This window comes from Perca fluviatilis, chromosome 3 (assembly GCF_010015445.1).
Source record: "Perca fluviatilis chromosome 3, GENO_Pfluv_1.0, whole genome shotgun sequence".
Classification (NCBI taxonomy): Eukaryota; Metazoa; Chordata; class Actinopteri; order Perciformes; family Percidae; genus Perca; species Perca fluviatilis.
Window position 1 is genome coordinate 22,669,145 of NC_053114.1, and position 18,771 is coordinate 22,687,915.

General features: G+C 39.9%; 1 protein-coding gene across 2 annotated transcripts in view; it reads left to right on the plus strand.

Moving 5' to 3' along the window:
• Positions 1–759: 759 nt before the first annotated feature.
• Positions 760–18,771, plus strand: part of acsf3 (acyl-CoA synthetase family member 3) — a 42,031-nt gene continuing 24,019 nt past the window's right edge. For both annotated transcript variants that reach the window (XM_039795601.1, XM_039795604.1), the window contains exons 1-5: positions 760–863; positions 3,121–3,896; positions 6,388–6,543; positions 11,090–11,244; positions 12,023–12,168. In XM_039795601.1, the coding sequence (XP_039651535.1) occupies positions 3,138–3,896; positions 6,388–6,543; positions 11,090–11,244; positions 12,023–12,168 (1,216 nt within the window). In that variant the 5' untranslated portion in view covers positions 760–863; positions 3,121–3,137. The remainder of the gene's footprint in view (positions 864–3,120; positions 3,897–6,387; positions 6,544–11,089; positions 11,245–12,022; positions 12,169–18,771) is intronic.

Sequence of the window (18,771 nt, forward strand, 5' to 3'; positions counted from 1 at the left end):
AAGCCAGACAAGCTAGTTGGCACACTGAGTGGTAGAACTGGCATGTGATCTAAAGCCAAACACAGCTCTGTGTGAGGTAGTTGTATATGCTGCACTCTCCCTTCCCCAGCCTCTCCACTGGATATGCGGATCCTCAAAAAGGGGTGGGTCTTGCCAACCAATAAGCTTAAGAAAGTTAAGAACCACAGGATGGCAGACAACAACAAGTCATGCTAATAGCTCTATAATCAATTTGAAACTAGCTATCTGTGGGCATGTAATGAAACTTGTAAGGAAGTTTGAAATGACTGTGGTGTCCCTTGTGCAAAGCACTGCATCAGATCATGTGTGGGGGTGGTGATGGCGCATATCATGATAACGGATCATGCGGGAGATCCGGGTTCGATTCCCACTGTGATACATCAACCAATGTGTCCCTGAGCAAGACACTTAACGCCTAGTTGCTCCAGAGGCGTGCGACCTCTGACATATATAGCAATTGTAAGTCGCTTTGGATAAAAGCGTCAGCTAAATGACATGTAATGTAATGTAATGTGAAACATTTAAAAATATAAAAGGCTGAATGATCTAAAACAAAATAATAATAATGAATCCTAAAAGCAATACAATTTCATAAGTATCTGTGTTATTGTGCATTTTAATCAATTCGTGTAGTGAAGTAAGAGTAAGTAAAACGACATCAAAGTAACAAAACACAATGTTGGCCGATTAAAACTGTATTTTTGTCTCAGTCTTCACACAAGAGCTGGGTTTGCAGCATGGATTGTTCTGAGGCAGGAACCATTTAATTTGTTTCATGCCGGAAGAGTAATGCCGTTGCGCCGTCCTTCACTACAAGACGTACCGGTTATGTTTTGGGCAAGGTAAATATGAATTAAAGTACATTATGTGAACAGCTGAGCACGGTTATTACTGTAGGAATATTGATATATTATTCTCTGTAGAATAGGGCTTTTTATGTTCCGTATTTTGGGCTGAGGTCCGGTCAGTAGCGGGGTCGTCTTTCATCTGTCAATTTCAGTTACCTAACGTTACCATTACCTAGCTAACGTTACATAATCTCAAATATCATGGGATCAGCATCATCGGGTCAGCATTAGCTTTAACGTTAACGTTAAGTTACTTGTTCGACAACGTTAACGCTAGTGGCAATTACAAAAAGAGCAGTCCCTGTTGTAACTGGACATTGTTTTAACTTGATTTTAGTCGAGTTACACTGAATAACGTTATTATTGTGAAAAGTGTATCGTTAAACATAATCTACCTTTTTAATTAAACCTCGCATGTTTATAGACGTTATTAAAAATAGGTAAAAACATTGATTTTAGCATGTAAGAGTCATAAATATTGGTGATAATCACACAGTTACGCACAAAAACTCAACATTGTTAGCTAATAACTAAAGAGACACTCCACCGGTTTAACTGCACTTTAATTATCACCGAGAGATCCTGTGCCTGGGAGGTCCTATAGTCAACTATAATATATATGTGTCAGGAAGCCGGCGTTACAAACTGGAGTTGTGGGGTACGTGCAATGGATTATGGAAAATGTAGGATCCAGTATAGTCCAGGGATTGAGCTATATTTGAGACCAATAGTCAGAATTTCTCAGCTTCTGCTGCTTCGATTTTTACAAAATATTCTTTTGTAATTCTTCCATCTTTAAAAGAAAAGTGCAATACTAATTTGATGGAGTGCTCCTTTCATTTTTCAATTAATCAACTAATATTTTTTTTTCAATCTACCCCTTTTTCTGCTCACCATGTTTAAAGATGATAGAAGAAGAAACACATTTAAGCCTGTGCAGTGAGTGTGATAGAGATAATGGAAATTGAAGGAAAAGTGATTGCCAATTTGGTCGATTACATTTTACAAAAGGAGATCAGGAGGATACTTATCATATTGGTGATTCCTGTTTTGGATCAAATTTCCATGTCCCAATGATTTCCTTATTCTTATTATTGTCTAAAATTAGACAAATATGTTTAACAAATTAATTTTATTATGTGTTAAGATGTTTTCTATTGCTTTAACAGATAAATGACTTATTTTTTTACATCTCTTTAAAGCACCTTTTTCTGTGGTATATGCGTTCAATTCAGCATGTCCCCAATGCAATGTAATATATATCAATAAATATAATCCATAAAATGATAAAAACCTCAACTTATTCTTTATTACTTTGATAGACTAGGACACACTTCCTTTAGTCAAGGAAGTAAATCTGGTGAAACTATATTTGTTTTCTGTAGTTATATAATATATTATATGTCCCCACAGTCCTTTTCCACCCTGTTAGTCTGTATTTCATGTGACACACCTGCTTGAGGCACCCTTAAAGTTCCACCCTGTTAGTGTATATTATGGAAAATGTTTATCGGATAAAATATTTTTAAAAACATGTTAGAAATAGTTATTTAAGTCCTGTTCATCTGTAGAGTGTGTGCTAGCTAAATGTTGCTAACTCAAAGAGCTACAGCTAACTTAGCTAAAAAATTCCACCCTGTTAGGTTATGTATGCCTAACAGGGTGGAACCCCACAGATTATTATTATTATTATTATTATTATTATTATTATTATTATTATTATTATTATTCCAGTCAATACAGTAGGTTAACCATGCAGGACATTAAGGGAGAAATCAGTGGATATGGTGAATCTGAATCTGACTTGTTAGAGGCCTACTTGGTTCCACCCTGTTATGTTCCATTTAACCCTGTTAGGCAAGGTTTTTTTTAAATATTTTAACCACAACATTACGTGTTTGGTATGTTGTTTTAAGTGAGGTACATGAAATGCATATAAATATACATTTATTTCTAATTGATTTAATTCCCCATGTCCCTAACCGGGTGGAAAATGTACAAAAAACATCCCATAATTATAATATGTTCAGCCCCTAAGCTTGGCCAACGTGCATTCCTCATAGCTATTATGGCACTGTTCTGACAAAATGTTAAAAACATCAAATACAATCATTTGAATTTTCAGAAAATACGAAGCCAAAAATGTTATCCAAAACCGGAATCACCCATATGGTATTTGCCTTCAGGAGAAGATGTCAAACTTTGTGTGCTACTTGATAAAACTAAGCCTTTGTTTCCTGTCAACTCACAGAGGTCTGATACTAGCGGATGCAAGAGGTTCTGACTGTGGAAGGTCTGAACACCTCAAACATGCTGTCAGGACTGGTTTCTGCTGCCTGCCTCTCTCTGAAGTGGCCTCACTGGAAAGCAACTCTTCACAGAATGTATAGCCCATCAAAGCCAGGGCAATGGCTACTTGGAACTGTGGTTCAAAGAGGGGCTCATAGATGGTCTACAGCACCATCATCAAGGATAAACCACAAGCCAGTGTTTACCAGGGCTCCAGCATTTGGAGATAAGCTTGCTATCATAGACAACAGTGGCAGCCACAGCTACAAGCAGCTGTATTGCAGCAGCTTAGGACTTGCAGGTAGAATCAGCACCGCTCTCAACTCTGACTTTGGGCGTCTAAAAGGAAAACGAATCTCCTTCCTGTGTGCTAATGATGCTTCTTATACAGTGGCACAGTGGGCGGCTTGGATGAGTGGTGCGATGGCGGTGCCCCTCTACCGAAAACACCCTGAATCTGAGATGGAATACATCATCTCTGACTCCCAGAGTTCACTGCTGGTGGCCGGGCATCTCTATGCTGAAACCCTTGAGCCACTAGCACAGAGATTGGGGCTGCCCTGCCTGACACTGCCCCCTACTTCTAACCTGGGCACTTTAGATGGGGCAGACACCCAAGAGAGTGAGACAGGAGACTTCACGGACTGGGCGGATCGACCAGCTATGATTATCTACACCAGTGGTACCACAGGGAGACCCAAGGGAGTTCTACATACACACAGCAGCATCCAAGCCATGGTAAATGTTGTCTTTTAAACCATAATTACATTGGAGACAAAGCAAATTACATTTTAACTTCTTTTTGTCATAGATTCATTTGCTTCTAGTTTGAGGACATGTTAATCAGCAGTCAAATAGGTTGGTAAACAGCTTTGATATAGCAGAAGATGGGACAGCTTGTGCTAATAGACTAAAATGCGATGGCTAGTTAAAATAACGAGCAGTGTGGGTTGTCTGTGGTTATCCAAAACCTTCATGGCAGCTAAACACAACATTAATTGAAACGTACACAAAAATATGTTGTTTTTTGTTCACCTTAGTCTTTATGTAATCCTGTTTTAATTAATTTACCTAATTGATAACAGCATGGTAATATTTAAAATATTTGTAATGTTTCTGTGTTAGTTAATATTCAATTCATACAAGGGGACTTTATTAAACTTACCTTTTTTCTGATTTAATATTACAAATATACTATCTAACTATCTAACTAGGTAATATACTATGTCTGTAGTCATCAGAATATTTCGTGGGTGGTGCCTCCTTGTTGGTGTGTTGAGGCGCTTGTAGGAAGCTCAGATATTAGTGACTCCGAGTCAGAAATCTACGCAAGAAATGTAAATTTTCTTTGTCATGCTGTCCATGTTTGTCTTCTAAATTTGCATTATTTAACCATGGTATTTGATATGTCATGCAGTGCAGACAGAGATTATAAAGGGACTATCCAGAGCTTCAACAAATAGAGACCCATTAAATGTATGCATGTTTTTGAGTGCAAGAAGTGTTTCGACATCCCTACACCCACATTTGACTCCCTGATTAGCATCATTCCTCTTTTGTTTCAGTCGAGCTTTCTGAATAATCACTAATTTATGCCATTAGAGATCTCCTGAAGATTTTCCTGTATATTTTTAAGCGAAATTGACCTACATGTCTAATAGTGTGGAAAATTAAATTCCTCCTGAAAGAAAGCCGAGCTTCATTTGTCTCTGGTTAGCGTTAGTGAGTGAGTGAGTGAGTGAGTGAGTGAATGATTAAGTGAGTCTGTCTTGGAAGGCAACAACATCAGGTTGTCAGTCACTGGAAAGCTCTTCTGTCAGGTTAATGTGCATGAAGACTTGAGGCAAACTTGGAAGGAAAATAAATTATATATTACTTCCAAATGTAAGATCTCATCCCAATCTTCCACCATTTTTGATGTCTTTGATATACACTGAATGTTCTTTGCATCATTTTAGGTATTGAAATGCCTGATAGTGCCTACACAGACAGCTATTCTGCAACTTTCTCCCAGTGAATGGCAAAATAAAAAATCTATTATTTTGCATTTACATTCAGAAACATGGGGTGGAAGTTTCACTGTTTATAAACAAGACAATATTATACTTTATTATCTGCTTACACAAACATACAGTGAACAGGACACAATAACCAAAACTCATATGCAATATAATGCAATTCAACTTCTAAGGTACAAATAATCCATTTTAGTTGCATGAACAGTTTATCTCACACAGCCTCAAGAAGTTGAACAGTATAACTTTACAAAGGTAGTGTTTAGATTAAGCCTATTATAACACATTTAATTTCAAATGTTCCTCCATGACTTGATATTCACAGTCACAAACATAAAACTCACACAATTATACACAGGCAGTAGTTTCAGGAGCACAAAGATAAAGTTCAATCAGTTTCCATGCCCTCCATAATCAAATCTAATTTTGGCAATTAAATGAACCATAATGGCGAGACAGAATTTTTTTTTTTTTAGCTATATAAATAAAATTGACTTTACTAGAAGAACTTCAACGTTCTTATCCTTAATTCCTGAAGTAATTTCTGTGAGAAATAGTTCAGCAATCCACTTTTTACAATTCAGGCCTGTTATGAGACTTAAAATGTGCTATTGCATAATAACAACTGGCTTCTTAAATGTGATAAATCAGACACTTCAACAAAACAATTGGCTTTACTGAACTGAGGCTATTTTGTTGGTGATTTCTCTTATATTCCTGCTAACTGCCAAAAACCTACAATGACATGACATCATGCTGGGATATTTAATTTCAAAGCAGTTTTAATGATGGTATTTCAAAACATAAATGATAAACACTAGATTGTTGGTGTTCTTTCTATACTTACAGTTTGCACATCATGCAGGGATAAATTAATTGTTGAAGAGATGTATACAGTTTTCTCCACTAACAAAGTCTCAATAGACCATAATGCAGTTATATTCTAATAATCTTGAGTTATTATTATGCTCTTCAACTGCAACTAAATTCATTGTCCGCAGGGGTTGTCAGAAGTAATTCTTGCAGCAGCTGGAAATTACTAATTGAGGTGTGAATATAGCAGTTTAGGAGGAAATTAGGTACAAAAAGTAAAACAACAAAATTGCACTCAAATTCACAATTATCAGAACAAATGTCTGCAACAGTGGAAGCTGATTGAGGTTGCTGCTGACCCCCTTCGCTCTTCCCTCTCCTGTCTCCCCCCTCACCCTCAGGTCCAGTGTCTGGTTTCAGAGTGGGCGTGGTCCAGAGATGACGTCATCCTCCACACCTTGCCCCTCCACCACGTGCATGGCATTGTTAACAAGCTGCTGTGCCCACTCTGGGTGGGCGCCACCTGCGTCATGCTGCCTGAATTCCATCCTCAGAAGGTCTCGACTGCACTCTGTGTCTTTCTTTTTCTAACTCTTTCTCTTGGTACAGAAAACCTTTTTATTAAAACATCCGAAAAAAAGAGCCAAGTAATCATTGAGAGTAAGGCTAAGAAGTATTTCAGTTTCAGAAGTACTGTGTGGACAAGGTTCTGCTGGGTTGAAAAAGCTTTTTCTACATCAATTCCTATTTCTCTATCAGGGTATTCTCCCAACTTTCTCTTCGCTTCATCTCCGCTCCCTCTCTCCTTCTATCAGTCTCTCCTCATCCTCCTCCCTCTCTGACTGTCAAACTAAGTGTTTGGGGCTCAGTGATGAATTGCCTTGTGTGGCTTTGTATCTGACCAATGCCGACTCACGGCAGGGGCTTAAGCAGCGGATCAATCGATGAGCTGACATTGAAGGATGATAGTGCTTGTTTGGCCCTTAGAAGGGAGGTGTGTGTGTGTGTGTGTGTGTGTGTGTGTGTGTGTGTGTGTGTGTGTGTGTGTGTGTGTGTGTGTGTGTGTGTGTGTGTGTGTGTTGTGTGTGTGTGTGTGTGTGTGTGTGTGTGTGTGTGTGTGTGTGTGTGTGTGTGTGTGTGTGTGTGTCAGGACCTCTACAGCTTAATGACATTGAAGGTAGATGGAAAGGAAAGGTCTTTAAAGGACATATGTATCTGTCAACATTGGTATTGCTACACTGTAATATCAGTATTCAGCTGTTATCCCTGACCTTGTGTACCAAACCGCAAAACCCCTCTTCTCAACCTCAGAAAAAAAGCCTTTATTCTCCTCCTCCTGAAGTAACAGTGCATTGATGATGAAGTAATCGATAGTCTGTCTCTTCTATCTCCTAAAATCTCTGAAGGGTAGCCTGGGCAGCAGAGCCCGGCATTGATTTATTCTGATTTTGCCTGTAGATAGTGACAAAAAATTTCAGTGCAGGAATTGTGATCCAGTAAATCACACAAAAGTCTATTTCAAGTGCTGCTGCAAACTGACAGTGGCCGATACTCTGCCTGGGGTTCACAGCACTGGTCGGATTGTTTTGTTCATCACAGCAACTAATATTTTGATTAACACATTAAGCATTAATTTAGCCATAGGGGTGTCACGATTCTCCAAATCCTCGATTTGATTACATTTTCGATTCTAAGGTCATGGTTCGATTCGATTCTCAATTTTTACATTTGTTTTTTTAAAGCACAGGTTGCTATGCCATTATTCGAAGATTTAATTCTCAAATGCAGCCTGTTATTAATATGTACTACACTACTCAGGCTTATGCATTGTCAATGCCACTGTAAGCATGTGGTTGTTGTTACATATTCTGTCCACTAGAGGGACTTCCAACATTAGCCTGGCCTTGAAGGGGACCTACGTCACAGCGCATTGCATTTCCAAAACACCGCTCTCTGTTTACATTCATTTCCCACCACGAGCACACAGCGGCAAACACAAATCAACAGAGAACTCTGTAATGAAACATTATCTAACAAGTGTAGTGAAGCAGCTCTGTTGTAAAGGCTAACGGTGCTCGGTTAGCACAATGACATCGTGTTAGAAAACAGAGCCGAAATGATTTGTCAAAAAATAAAGTAACAAAAGTGTTAGCCACAATGCTAATGGCATTGATAACTAAGCCAAACGGTGCTGTCACTGCTATCGAACGTTGTCACTCACTGGAAATCCAAAATACTTCCACACTTCAGTGAAAGAGGAGGGGGTTCAAATTCTGTCGATGGGTCTCCTGCATCTGCAGTTGCCATGCTGTCTTTTGACTGGCTGTAGCTAAGCCGACCGGGTGTGACGTAGGGGCGTGGCAGTATCGACGATTCCATTTTTTTATTCGAAGTTCGAGATTGTGACTTAATTTCGGTCGATTTCGAATTAAAATCTAAATCGTGACACCTTTATTTAGCCACAACTGTACTTTGTATTTAGTGCTTATTACCAAATGTAAGCATGCTAACTAAAATGGGGATCAATGTAACTATTATACCTAGGGTTGCAAAGGGGCGGACATTTTTCGGTAAATTTCCGGAAACTTTCCATGGAAAGTTTTAACTGGGGAATTTTGGAAACATTCCAATTTGGGAACTTTCATGGGAATTAACAGGAATAAAAGGGAATTAATGGGAATAAACTGGATATTTTTAATATTGCTTTCCATTGAAAGTTTAGCTGGAGAATTTTGGAAACATTCCAGTTTTGATTTACTATGGTTAGTGGGCTATACAATTAACACACATAGGTTAATAATGTCAATGGGTTATGTATTACCCCCCAAGATTTTTTTTTTTCTTTTCAACTACATTTAAGTTCTCTGTTATAGACTAACGGTATTATAACAAGCAATATTAAGTTTCGCATTTATAAATTTTGCAACCCTAATTATACCTGCTAAACATCAGCATGTTGGCATTGTCATTGTGAGCTTGTTAGCATGGTGACGTTCAACCACTGGGTCAAAGTACAGCCTCACAGAGCCACTAGCACGGCTGTAGACTCTTATTTTGATAGCAGCGCCAAACCAGTTTCAGTGCCGATAACAAAACGATAGAATATTTGTGATACCTTTCCTTAAAAATTAAAACAAGTTTTTCTAGAACACCATTTTTTTTCTTGTTACCAAAATAACCCAAATGCATCAGCGCTGTGCAAAAACTTTCCTAAATAAATAAAGCACTGTGTGGAATTAGCAAATTTATGATAGTTGATCAAAGGAAATAGCTTATCAAAGATTAAGTAAATTAGTAGCAATGCTAACTTTTGATACCCTGACAGTTTGTGATACTCAGTGCTACAGACACATTCTCATTCAACATCCAGACCTTCTCAGGAAGAATTAGCAAATGTATTGGAGTCCAATGTTGAGTGTTGAGGCCTGAGCCGATCATAGAGTTGTTTAGGATGCAGGCCATGGCCCCCGGCTCTCATCACATCCTGTCCCCTAGGTGGAGTTCAGCTCTTTGACGGACATAAATTGCCTTCCTCTCCCGTCCAGACTGGACTTGGTGGAAGCGCTCCACTGCACTTGATAGACACCTCCCAGAATGGTCAGGGTACACTCAGTTAATAATCTGTCTCGCTGCACAAAGTTTTATTCTGTATGTGTACAGGTGAACTGTGAATGCCACACAATGTTTTGATCAAGTTGTAATGATATTGTGAGAAATGGGATACCAATCTGATTAGACTGTTGACAAATCTTGATCATCTCAGCTCTATTTGTCTATATATTTCAGTAATGCTAGTTTATTAGAAGCAGAGGAGGTGAGAGAAGTTAAATAGATAATAGATTAGGTGAGTCTTCGACGAGATGACTCAAAGGAGAAGTGGAAGGAAGAGTCTAGAAATTGCTGGCACATTAAGAAGGATGTGGTGCTATTGTAGGTGAGAGGGCTGATGGGAGCGTGTGTGTGTGTGTGTGTGTGTGTGTGTGTGTGTGTGTGTGTGTGTGTGTGTGTGTGTGTGTGTGTGTGTGTGTGTGTGTGTGTGTGTGTGTGTGTGTGTGTGTGTGTGTGTGTGTGTGTGTGTGTGTGTGTGTGTGTGTGAGTGAGACGCAAGCAGTGAAGCAGGAAATTACGAAATGGAGAGAGAAGGTAAGTGAATGTGAGATAGGGAGCGAAGGGGAGAGGGGAGAAAGAAAGATGGGGGGTCAGAGATGAAAGTAGAGAATGAAAAAGAAGCACTTGGGGAACGGAGGTAGAATGAAAGAAGAAGTGAGGATAAGTAGACTGAGAGGGGAGGGGAATGAAAGGCAGCTGGGGAGGAGCATTTGTCTCCCGGGGTGGGGAGAGACAGGACTTGGAGAAGCTGTCGTTCACCTTGACTTAATTCATGCTGTCTTCCCATCATCTACTGCGATTTTCCCTGTGTGTGTGTGTGTGTGTGTGTGTGTGTGTGTGTGTGTGTGTGTGTGTGTGTGTGTGTGTGTGTGTGTGTGTGTGTGTGTGTGTGTGTGTGTGTGTGTGTGTGTGTGTGTGTGTGTGTGTGATGAGGTGGGGTGGGTGGGTTGGTTGTGTAAAATAGCTTTGTCCTTGAACAAGTGAGTTAATGTGATATTTAAACAATATTTTTATATTTGCATGTAGTTCACAATGTATGCTCATGTACAACGCCTGTGTGTTTAAACCAGCATGCTTGATGCAGTGGCCGATGTGAGTGGCTCCTTCTGTAACAGTCAAAAAGCACATTTGTCAAAAGCTGTAGCTGTACAGAAGGCCTTTTAACTGCCCAACATGCCGGGTCTGCCCTACAGCAGTCTGCTGTTTTCCTCCTTCTGACCTTTACAAATCTGGACTTTTTTTCTTGTCTTTTTTGCCGTTGTGTTGACAAGTTTAGTATGAGGCTACTGTCTGGGCATTACATCAAATAAAAGAAAAAAAATTGCACTTTCACAGAATACATTTGGCTGTAATAATTTAGTTTGCATGGCCCCATCCATCAGATATACTTCTTTCCTTTTCGCCTTTCCTTATCTTCCTCTCCCTTCCTCCCTGTTCAGTTATATGTTGTGCTTATCTCACTGTGTGTTGTCTCTCTCTCTCTTTGTGTCCCAGGTGTGGGAGATGCTGTTGAGCTCCGAGGCTCCCCTGGTTAATGTGTTCATGGCCGTGCCAACTATCTACTCTAAGCTGATCCAGTACTATGATCAGCACTTCACACAGCCTCACGTCAAGGACTTTGTCAAAGCAGTCTGCAAAGAGAGGATCAGGTACTGGCTGTGTGATCAATGACGGGTGTTTACTCATGGGTTGATGTATTTGTGGATAAATGTATGTGTGTGTATATACAGACTGGTGACAAATGAAAGGAAACGCCCTAATAACGTAGATACATGGGCAAACATAACCAAGTTACTTCCTTACACAGCCGAAAGTGTCATTGAATCGTTTTCATGAGTATGAAAATGATGCGTATAAATGAATTAAAAAACGAATGAATTATACGCTATGGCCCCCGCTTGTCCCCAGATCTAAACCCAATTGAGCAACTATAGGAGATTTTGGTCCAAAGAGTATATAGGCTGAGGTCTGTTTTGGTAATGCACAGCAATAATGTAATAACGCATTGCATATTTTACAAATTTTTACATTGTTAGATGTTACATGTCATCACTGTTTGTAGTGTCCGCATTTTTTTAATTCATTGGCGATATGTTTTTCCACAACTTCATGGTTTTTTATCAAAATATGCAAATATTTTCTCCCCCGAACACCATGGAAAAAATCCTCTACTCATTGACTCACATCACATGCAAATGTCTGACAACGCAGCAGATAATATGAACCGTGGATGTACAAAAATAGTCTTCCTAATTATCTGAAACATGTTTTTCAAATTTCACAGGCATTTCATAAACCTCCAAGGCCATTATAAACCTGCTCCCCTGTTAATTTTCATTCCTATAGCATAGTTTAACCTAGGAATGTGTTATTAGGAGCATGTTGTGTTTCCCTCATGACTGGCCCTCACTTCCCTTCGCTCTCCAGGCTGATGGTTTCGGGCTCGGCTGCTCTCCCTCTTCCCACTCTGCAGCGCTGGGAGGAGATTACAGGACACACACTGCTGGAACGCTACGGCATGACAGAGATCGGAATGGCACTGTCCAACCCTCTCAAGGGCCCACGCATCCCAGGTACACAAGTTTGACTGACTGGATACACTTATACACCCACCCACACACACACTTATACTTGTACTCATTATGGGAAAAACCCATATAGGGGGAACCAGAAAAAGTAAGATAAAAGTAAACTAATGTCACACTCAGACCTGTTTCAGAGTTGTTTATTGTAACTCCTTCACTCTGGTGGATGATAATCATGCTCAGGTGTCGACACACTAACAGCACTAAGACAGCTGAAGATGCAGGTCTTGGTCCTCTTCCAGGCAAACTGTGGTGAGGTTACAAGCCAACTGCTGGATCAACGGCAGGAAGTGAAGCCAAGACAAGACATGTTTGATATCTGATAATCATCAGTCACTCCAGCTTAGAAACCCTTTTATGATAAAACAAACCAAGGGCAACATTTACTTATGTGCTCTTAATTGGTATGAACACCAATGGAGGTAAATTTGTTATCACTGGCTTTGGGTGAAAAAAACTACATTAACTTTACCTCCTTTGTCTGTTATTGCTGTGTAGTAATCCTAACGTAGCTGGCATTACCTTTTAAGATTTTTCTAGCTTATGATTATCAATCAACAAACTTGCAATTAGTGATTTCTTCTACTATAATCACATTAAACAGATTTTCTTTTTTTAAATCTGTGTCCAGGAAACATGGGCAGTGAGTAAGGTTTTGGACAGAGCTTGAGGCTTTCATGGAGACTAAATGTGAGACAAAAATGACTTCACAGAGCAGAGGATTGGGGGTTCTGCTTTCCGTTCTTCTCCCACAGTCGAAAGTTTGTGAGAGTAACTGATAATAGTAGATCCCATAAAGTGTGGTTTTGCTGATTTTGTTGGTGAAATCTGCTGGGCGTCTATTAAAACATTTAGATCTTAGTTATAATCATTATTTCAACATAAGTTTCATATATTTCAATATGAAGCAGATTCTAATGTCATGGACATATTTCTCTTTACATAAACAATAATGTGCAATCTTTTACACTACAGCATTATTGCCTGGGTTTACAAATGAGCTGTCACTGCAGTAATGACACCTTGTTTAATTCTGCCACCTTTCCCGGATTATTCTGCATTTTTGACCAAAGAAACCAAACTGTTAGTGTGACCACACACTTAGCAACGTTCTTGATATTGTTCCCACCCTCACCAGTTTGATTCAGTACTTCGCTATCATGTGTTGTGTTTTGAGCGTAGGCAGTTTTCTCTGGTGTGATGTCAGGTAAAACCCCACGATCCCAACGACAGCTCCCTCACACATGCAGAAACAAAGGCACTGGAAGATAAAAGTAAACTAATGTCACTCCAAGGTCTTGAAATGAGGTCAGACTCGAGGTGGTTGCTTTCTTCTCCCGTCTTCTCCTGTCCCCCCCTTCCTCTCTCTCCACACCTTCTCTTTCCCTTGCTGTTCCCCAGCCAACTCTTCCTCTTACAGGTAAAGCTAATTAGCTTGCAAGTGGATTGGGTAATCCTCTCTCTGTTGTTTTGTTGGGGTAGTGTTTTGTTTGTTTGTCAGGTAATGTTTGGCATAAACTGAGCAGGCTGTGTTAGATTCCTCTCTGGTGATTATTACGAATGGCTTTGGTTCTATTGATGTTTCCACTGCAGCACAGAGACGTGTGTGTGTGTGTGTGTGTGTGTGTGTGTGTGTGTGTGTGTGTGTGTGTGTGTGTGTGTGTGTGTGTGTGTGTGTGTGTGTGTGTGTGTGTGTGTGTGTGTGTGTGTGTGTGTGTGTGTGTGTGTGTGTGTGTGTGTGCGCCTGTTTGAGTCAGTCTGTGTTCTTGTCTTGTCTTTAAGTAGGTTAAAATAGATCAATAGCAACCACAGGAAATACTCTCAGAAGAGTAGTAGAGTGGAGTCACCCTCTCCCCCCTCTCTTACACACACACTCACTTTCTTTTTTTCTGCCCCCCCCCAACACCAACTTAGTAGCAGACAACTCAGCTCTTAATACACTTATTGACAGCAATTGTATAAATAATTTTCTACTGTATTTAAATCATCTAATTGGTCTGATTTTGTTGTGTAGCTTACAGTTTTGAAACATTCCAGATTAACAACAGTGTGGCTTTCTAGGTCATATTGCCCTTGTTGAAATGTAAATATTTGAGATTAGTTCATCCTCCTTTTTTTCTTCTCTTCTTCATCTCATCTTCTCCTTTGATTATTTTTCTTGATACTTTTCAGCCTTTTTGGTCTTTTTACTGACATAGAGAACCTTGAGTCTTGCCTTCCTTCTGATGTCATCCAGTCAAATCATTAATGTCTTGGAAGAATAACTGTAGAACAATGCTATCTGGAGCTTTGTCATTTCTTTTCCACTCCACACAGACCTTTTCCAACCAGTATGTAGCATTTATAACTTGCCTGTACTCTTGAAATTGGCACTCAATCTTGTTGAATCATAGAGACCGGAATGCTACAAGTCTCCAAGATTTCTACAGCTCCTGACGTGTGAAAAAAAAAATGATGATAGAGGAGGCTGTAGATGGGGAGAGAGATTCCCTGAGTTGAGGCGTAAATGGGTTTTGAAGACGTTGTCATTGAGGGAGACAAGTGTGTTTTTGTCATTTTATAGATGGCAAAAACTCAAGAAAGATTACTCGGTCTACACCTCATCACCCCGATCAGAGGAAAAGAGGACGAGTGGCTGAGAAAATTACCTTTTTTGCTTGGGTTTTGTAATCTCTTTTTTACCAAGTTTGTTTCAAAGGATAATTCAGTTCTTTTAGACTTTCAGTATTTTTTTCATAGTTTCGCCCATCATTCCGATCGCTAATAACATTAACATCGCTAATCACTGAGAAATCTGAGGGTGCAAAAACACAAGTTTTCAGATGATAAGACATCATCAGCCAAACATATTTGGATTGAAAACAAAGATGAAAGATAGAATTATTTCCCAAACCTGCTGTTTATTTCATGTGTTTCAGTTCTACCTCCCAAAAGAGTGGTTTAGATAATCTTTCAAAACTGTTGCAAACAACTTGCCTGATTGTTAAATTCTCCATCGGATAGAGATGCACTGATTGACCGGCTGGTGACCGGAATCGGACGATTTTCATGTGATCGGCCATGATCGGCGACCTGCCGGTCAGTCTGACATATGCCGATTTTATGCCGGTCAAATGCTGTAAATAAATAACATTGTAAAGGCTACCATACACAATGCATAGGAATTATATATATATATATATATATATATATATATATATAAGTTATACAACTTAAGAGTTCTCAAGGACACACACACGCCATCTCCACTGGCTAGACAGCCAGTCTCTTTTTTCTTTCTCTCCCTTTTCCGCCGGGTGGCGCGCGTGCCCGCTCGCGATGTGAAGCACGTGTCCGCGCTATTCTCGCACATGTAGGAAACCTTGTGAATTAACCTGCAACATGTCAGCTGTTTGGAACTGCAAGGCTATATTTATTTAATTTTTATTTGTTATTTATATATTATTGTATTGCCATTACCTGTTTTCCCTGTTTTCATAAAGAAGTTTAGTTTGCTAAATATAGCAAATTTCTTTTAGTTGGATATTGGATGTGAAAAGAAGGAAATGGTTCTTCCATAACATTGCACTTAGATGTGTGTGAATTTCCCACACCAGGAGTAATTTATATAGTTCTATTTTATAGCGATAGGTTATCTGTTCAAAACATTTTCTGTGTTTTATGCAAAATGTAAAATGTTCTAAATAAAAGATAGAAAATAAATATTTGTGTGTGCTGTAAAGTGGTTAAAAAAAAAAAAAATGAAATCGGAATCAGCTAAAATCGGTAGCGGCAGGTCAAACTCAATGAGAAATCGGAATCAGCCTAGAAAATTGTAATTGGTGCATCTCTACCATCGGATGTTGCAATATAACGGTGTTCCCAGATCAATCATCTGATGAGTAATCAAAAAAAATAAGACAAGTTAAACCAGCATTATCATATAAATAAATATAACTTTTAAGTAACGTACACCTTGACTAATCTTTCACATTAATTAGAATGACCCTGACAGCCTTGATTTAAAGGGGGGTGGGGAGGACCCATATTTTGGAGGCATTGATGGTTGGTTTATGCTAGAAAAGAGCTAGTTTGTACGACGCCTTGCTCAACCACGTCGGAAATCAAATCCCATATGTTTATAGTTGTTTTAAACAGCCACACTTGAAGTGAAAAGCCGGCCATCATAGAGAGGGGGAGACACAATATGGTTTGAATTAAAACAAACGGTGCACATTTTTTAGACAATCTCTCCAGGAAGACATTTATTGTGTTGCACTCTGAAAAGTGACAAAAATAGTTGTGTAACGAATGAACAAAGAGAGAGAAAAGTTCAAACCCTGCCTCCTTTCTCACCTCCGCACATCTGGCCGATCACAGGGTTAAGTGGGTGTGAATGTTGGATTTTCACATAGCCCTACCAATCCCAGTCGAAAAAGGTGTTGGGGGAGGAGGTTTCCAAAGGCATATGACTGCCCGACAAGCAGGTTTGATTAAGCCTACTGGCAGCTTCACCCTGCTCAAATGTCTGAGCAAAGCAGTGAATGTCCTCCAGCTGTAGCTGATCCTGATCCATTCTATCCCCTATACTGTCAGTCTAATGAAAATAAGATACCAGAGCCACTGTGTGCTTTAGATCTAAATTAACCTTGTTCGCACTGTCTACAGCACTTCAGGATGCACTGATCATTATAAATTAGCTAGATTCAGCGTGTCTAACCTTCTGCATCAAGCTTGTTCGTTATCCTGCTTCTCCGCTGAGAAACAGTTCTGCGGTCAGTTGGTTCTGCGGTCAGCTGATAGCCTGCTGGACTGAGTGCAAGTGATTGTGTGTGATAGACATTGCTATTGAGGACTGGAGTGGATCAGATCAATATGAAGTGAGAGAATCACTCTTGAATCAGGATCTGACCTGCCTTTTATTGGGAGAGCAATGGTCTGTGAAATGGCATAATAGCCTACACACACACACACAGACACACACCCCCCCACACACACACACACCCACACACACACACACACACACACAGAAGACCACTGAGACCTTCCCTGTATCCCCTGTGCACTCTTTGCTATAATTACTTAACTCAGGAGGTCACACTTGCACACACACAAAGATGGAGGCCGCAGGTGACGTCAGTACACATGTGCGTATTTTCAATTTGTAACACTTTTTTTCCCACATTTCTTATTAATAGTTTCACTTAAACATTACTGCAGCTCACAGTTAGGAACAGTTTTGAGTTATTTCATAATTTGTCAGCTCACTTATAACATTTTTATGCAACTGTGCCGCAATAAAAAGCCTTGTCAAGCACTCAAGGCAAGGCAGCTTTATTTGTATAGCACATTTCAGCAACAGGGCAATTCAAAGTGCTTTACATAAAACAATTAAGAGCAGCAATTAAAAATATAAAAACCGATTAAAAATACGAGAATAAAAGTTACAGTGCAGTATAAGAAATGCACAATTATGTAAAGAAAGGCAGCATCAAATGGCGCTTACCCACTGCTAGTACCAGCTCTGCTCGACTCGACTCGGCCGCGGTGCCCCATCCTCCATTTTCCATTGCAGATTTAGTACCGCCTCATGCGTGAGGCGAGCGTGGCTGGTCGTCATAGCGACGCCGCAGGAAACTGCCATGACCTAACGTTTTTAAATCTCGGCATGTGGCTGTTGCCACAGCCACAAGCCAAATTTTGTTTCAAAAGAAGCTGGAGGCAGCATAAAAAACACAGCTGACTAAACTATTTAAAAATGGCGGGTTTGTTCAGGACACCCCGTCTGTCGCTAGCAATGATGACTCAGTGAATAGTGACGATTCTCTCTGACCAATCAGTCGTCTGCAGGTTTTCACATCACCTTTTGGTATCGCCTCAGCTCGCTTGGAACCTCGATGGAGGTGATACTAAAAATAGTACCTGTTAGCTAGTACCAGGGACTTTTTTTCATAATGGAAAACCAAAAAAGGCGAGTAGAGTCGAGGCGAGTCAAGCAGGTACCATGTAATGGAAAAACGCCAAAAACGAAAGGTCTTCAGCCTTGATTTTTTTTAAAAACTGAGAGTTGTGGTGGACCTGCTGTTTTCTGGGAGTTTGTTCCAGATATGTGGTGCATAAAAACTGAACGCTGCTTCCCCCTGTTTAGCTCTGACTCTGGGGTCAGAAAGCAGACGTGTCCCAGACAACCTGAGAGGTCTGGGTGGTTCATAGTGTAGCAGCAGATCGGAAATATATTTTGGCCCCAAACCGTTTAGTGCTTTATAAACTAGCAGTATTTTTAAATCAATTCTTTGAAGGACAGGAAGCCAGTGCAAAGACTTCAGGACTGGGGTGATGTAATCCACTTTCTTGGTCTTAGTGAGGACTCGAGCAGCAGCGTTCTGAATCAGCTGCAGCTGTCTGATTGATTTTTTGGGGAGACCTGTAAAGACACCGTTAAAGTAGTCGAGTCTACTGAAGATAAAAGCATGGATACGTTTTTCCAAATCCTGCTGAGACATAAGTCTTTTAATCCTTGATCTATTCTTCAGGTGATAATAGGCTGACTTTGTAATTGTCTTAATGTGGCTGTTGAAATTCATGTCTGAGTCCATGACCACACTAAAATTT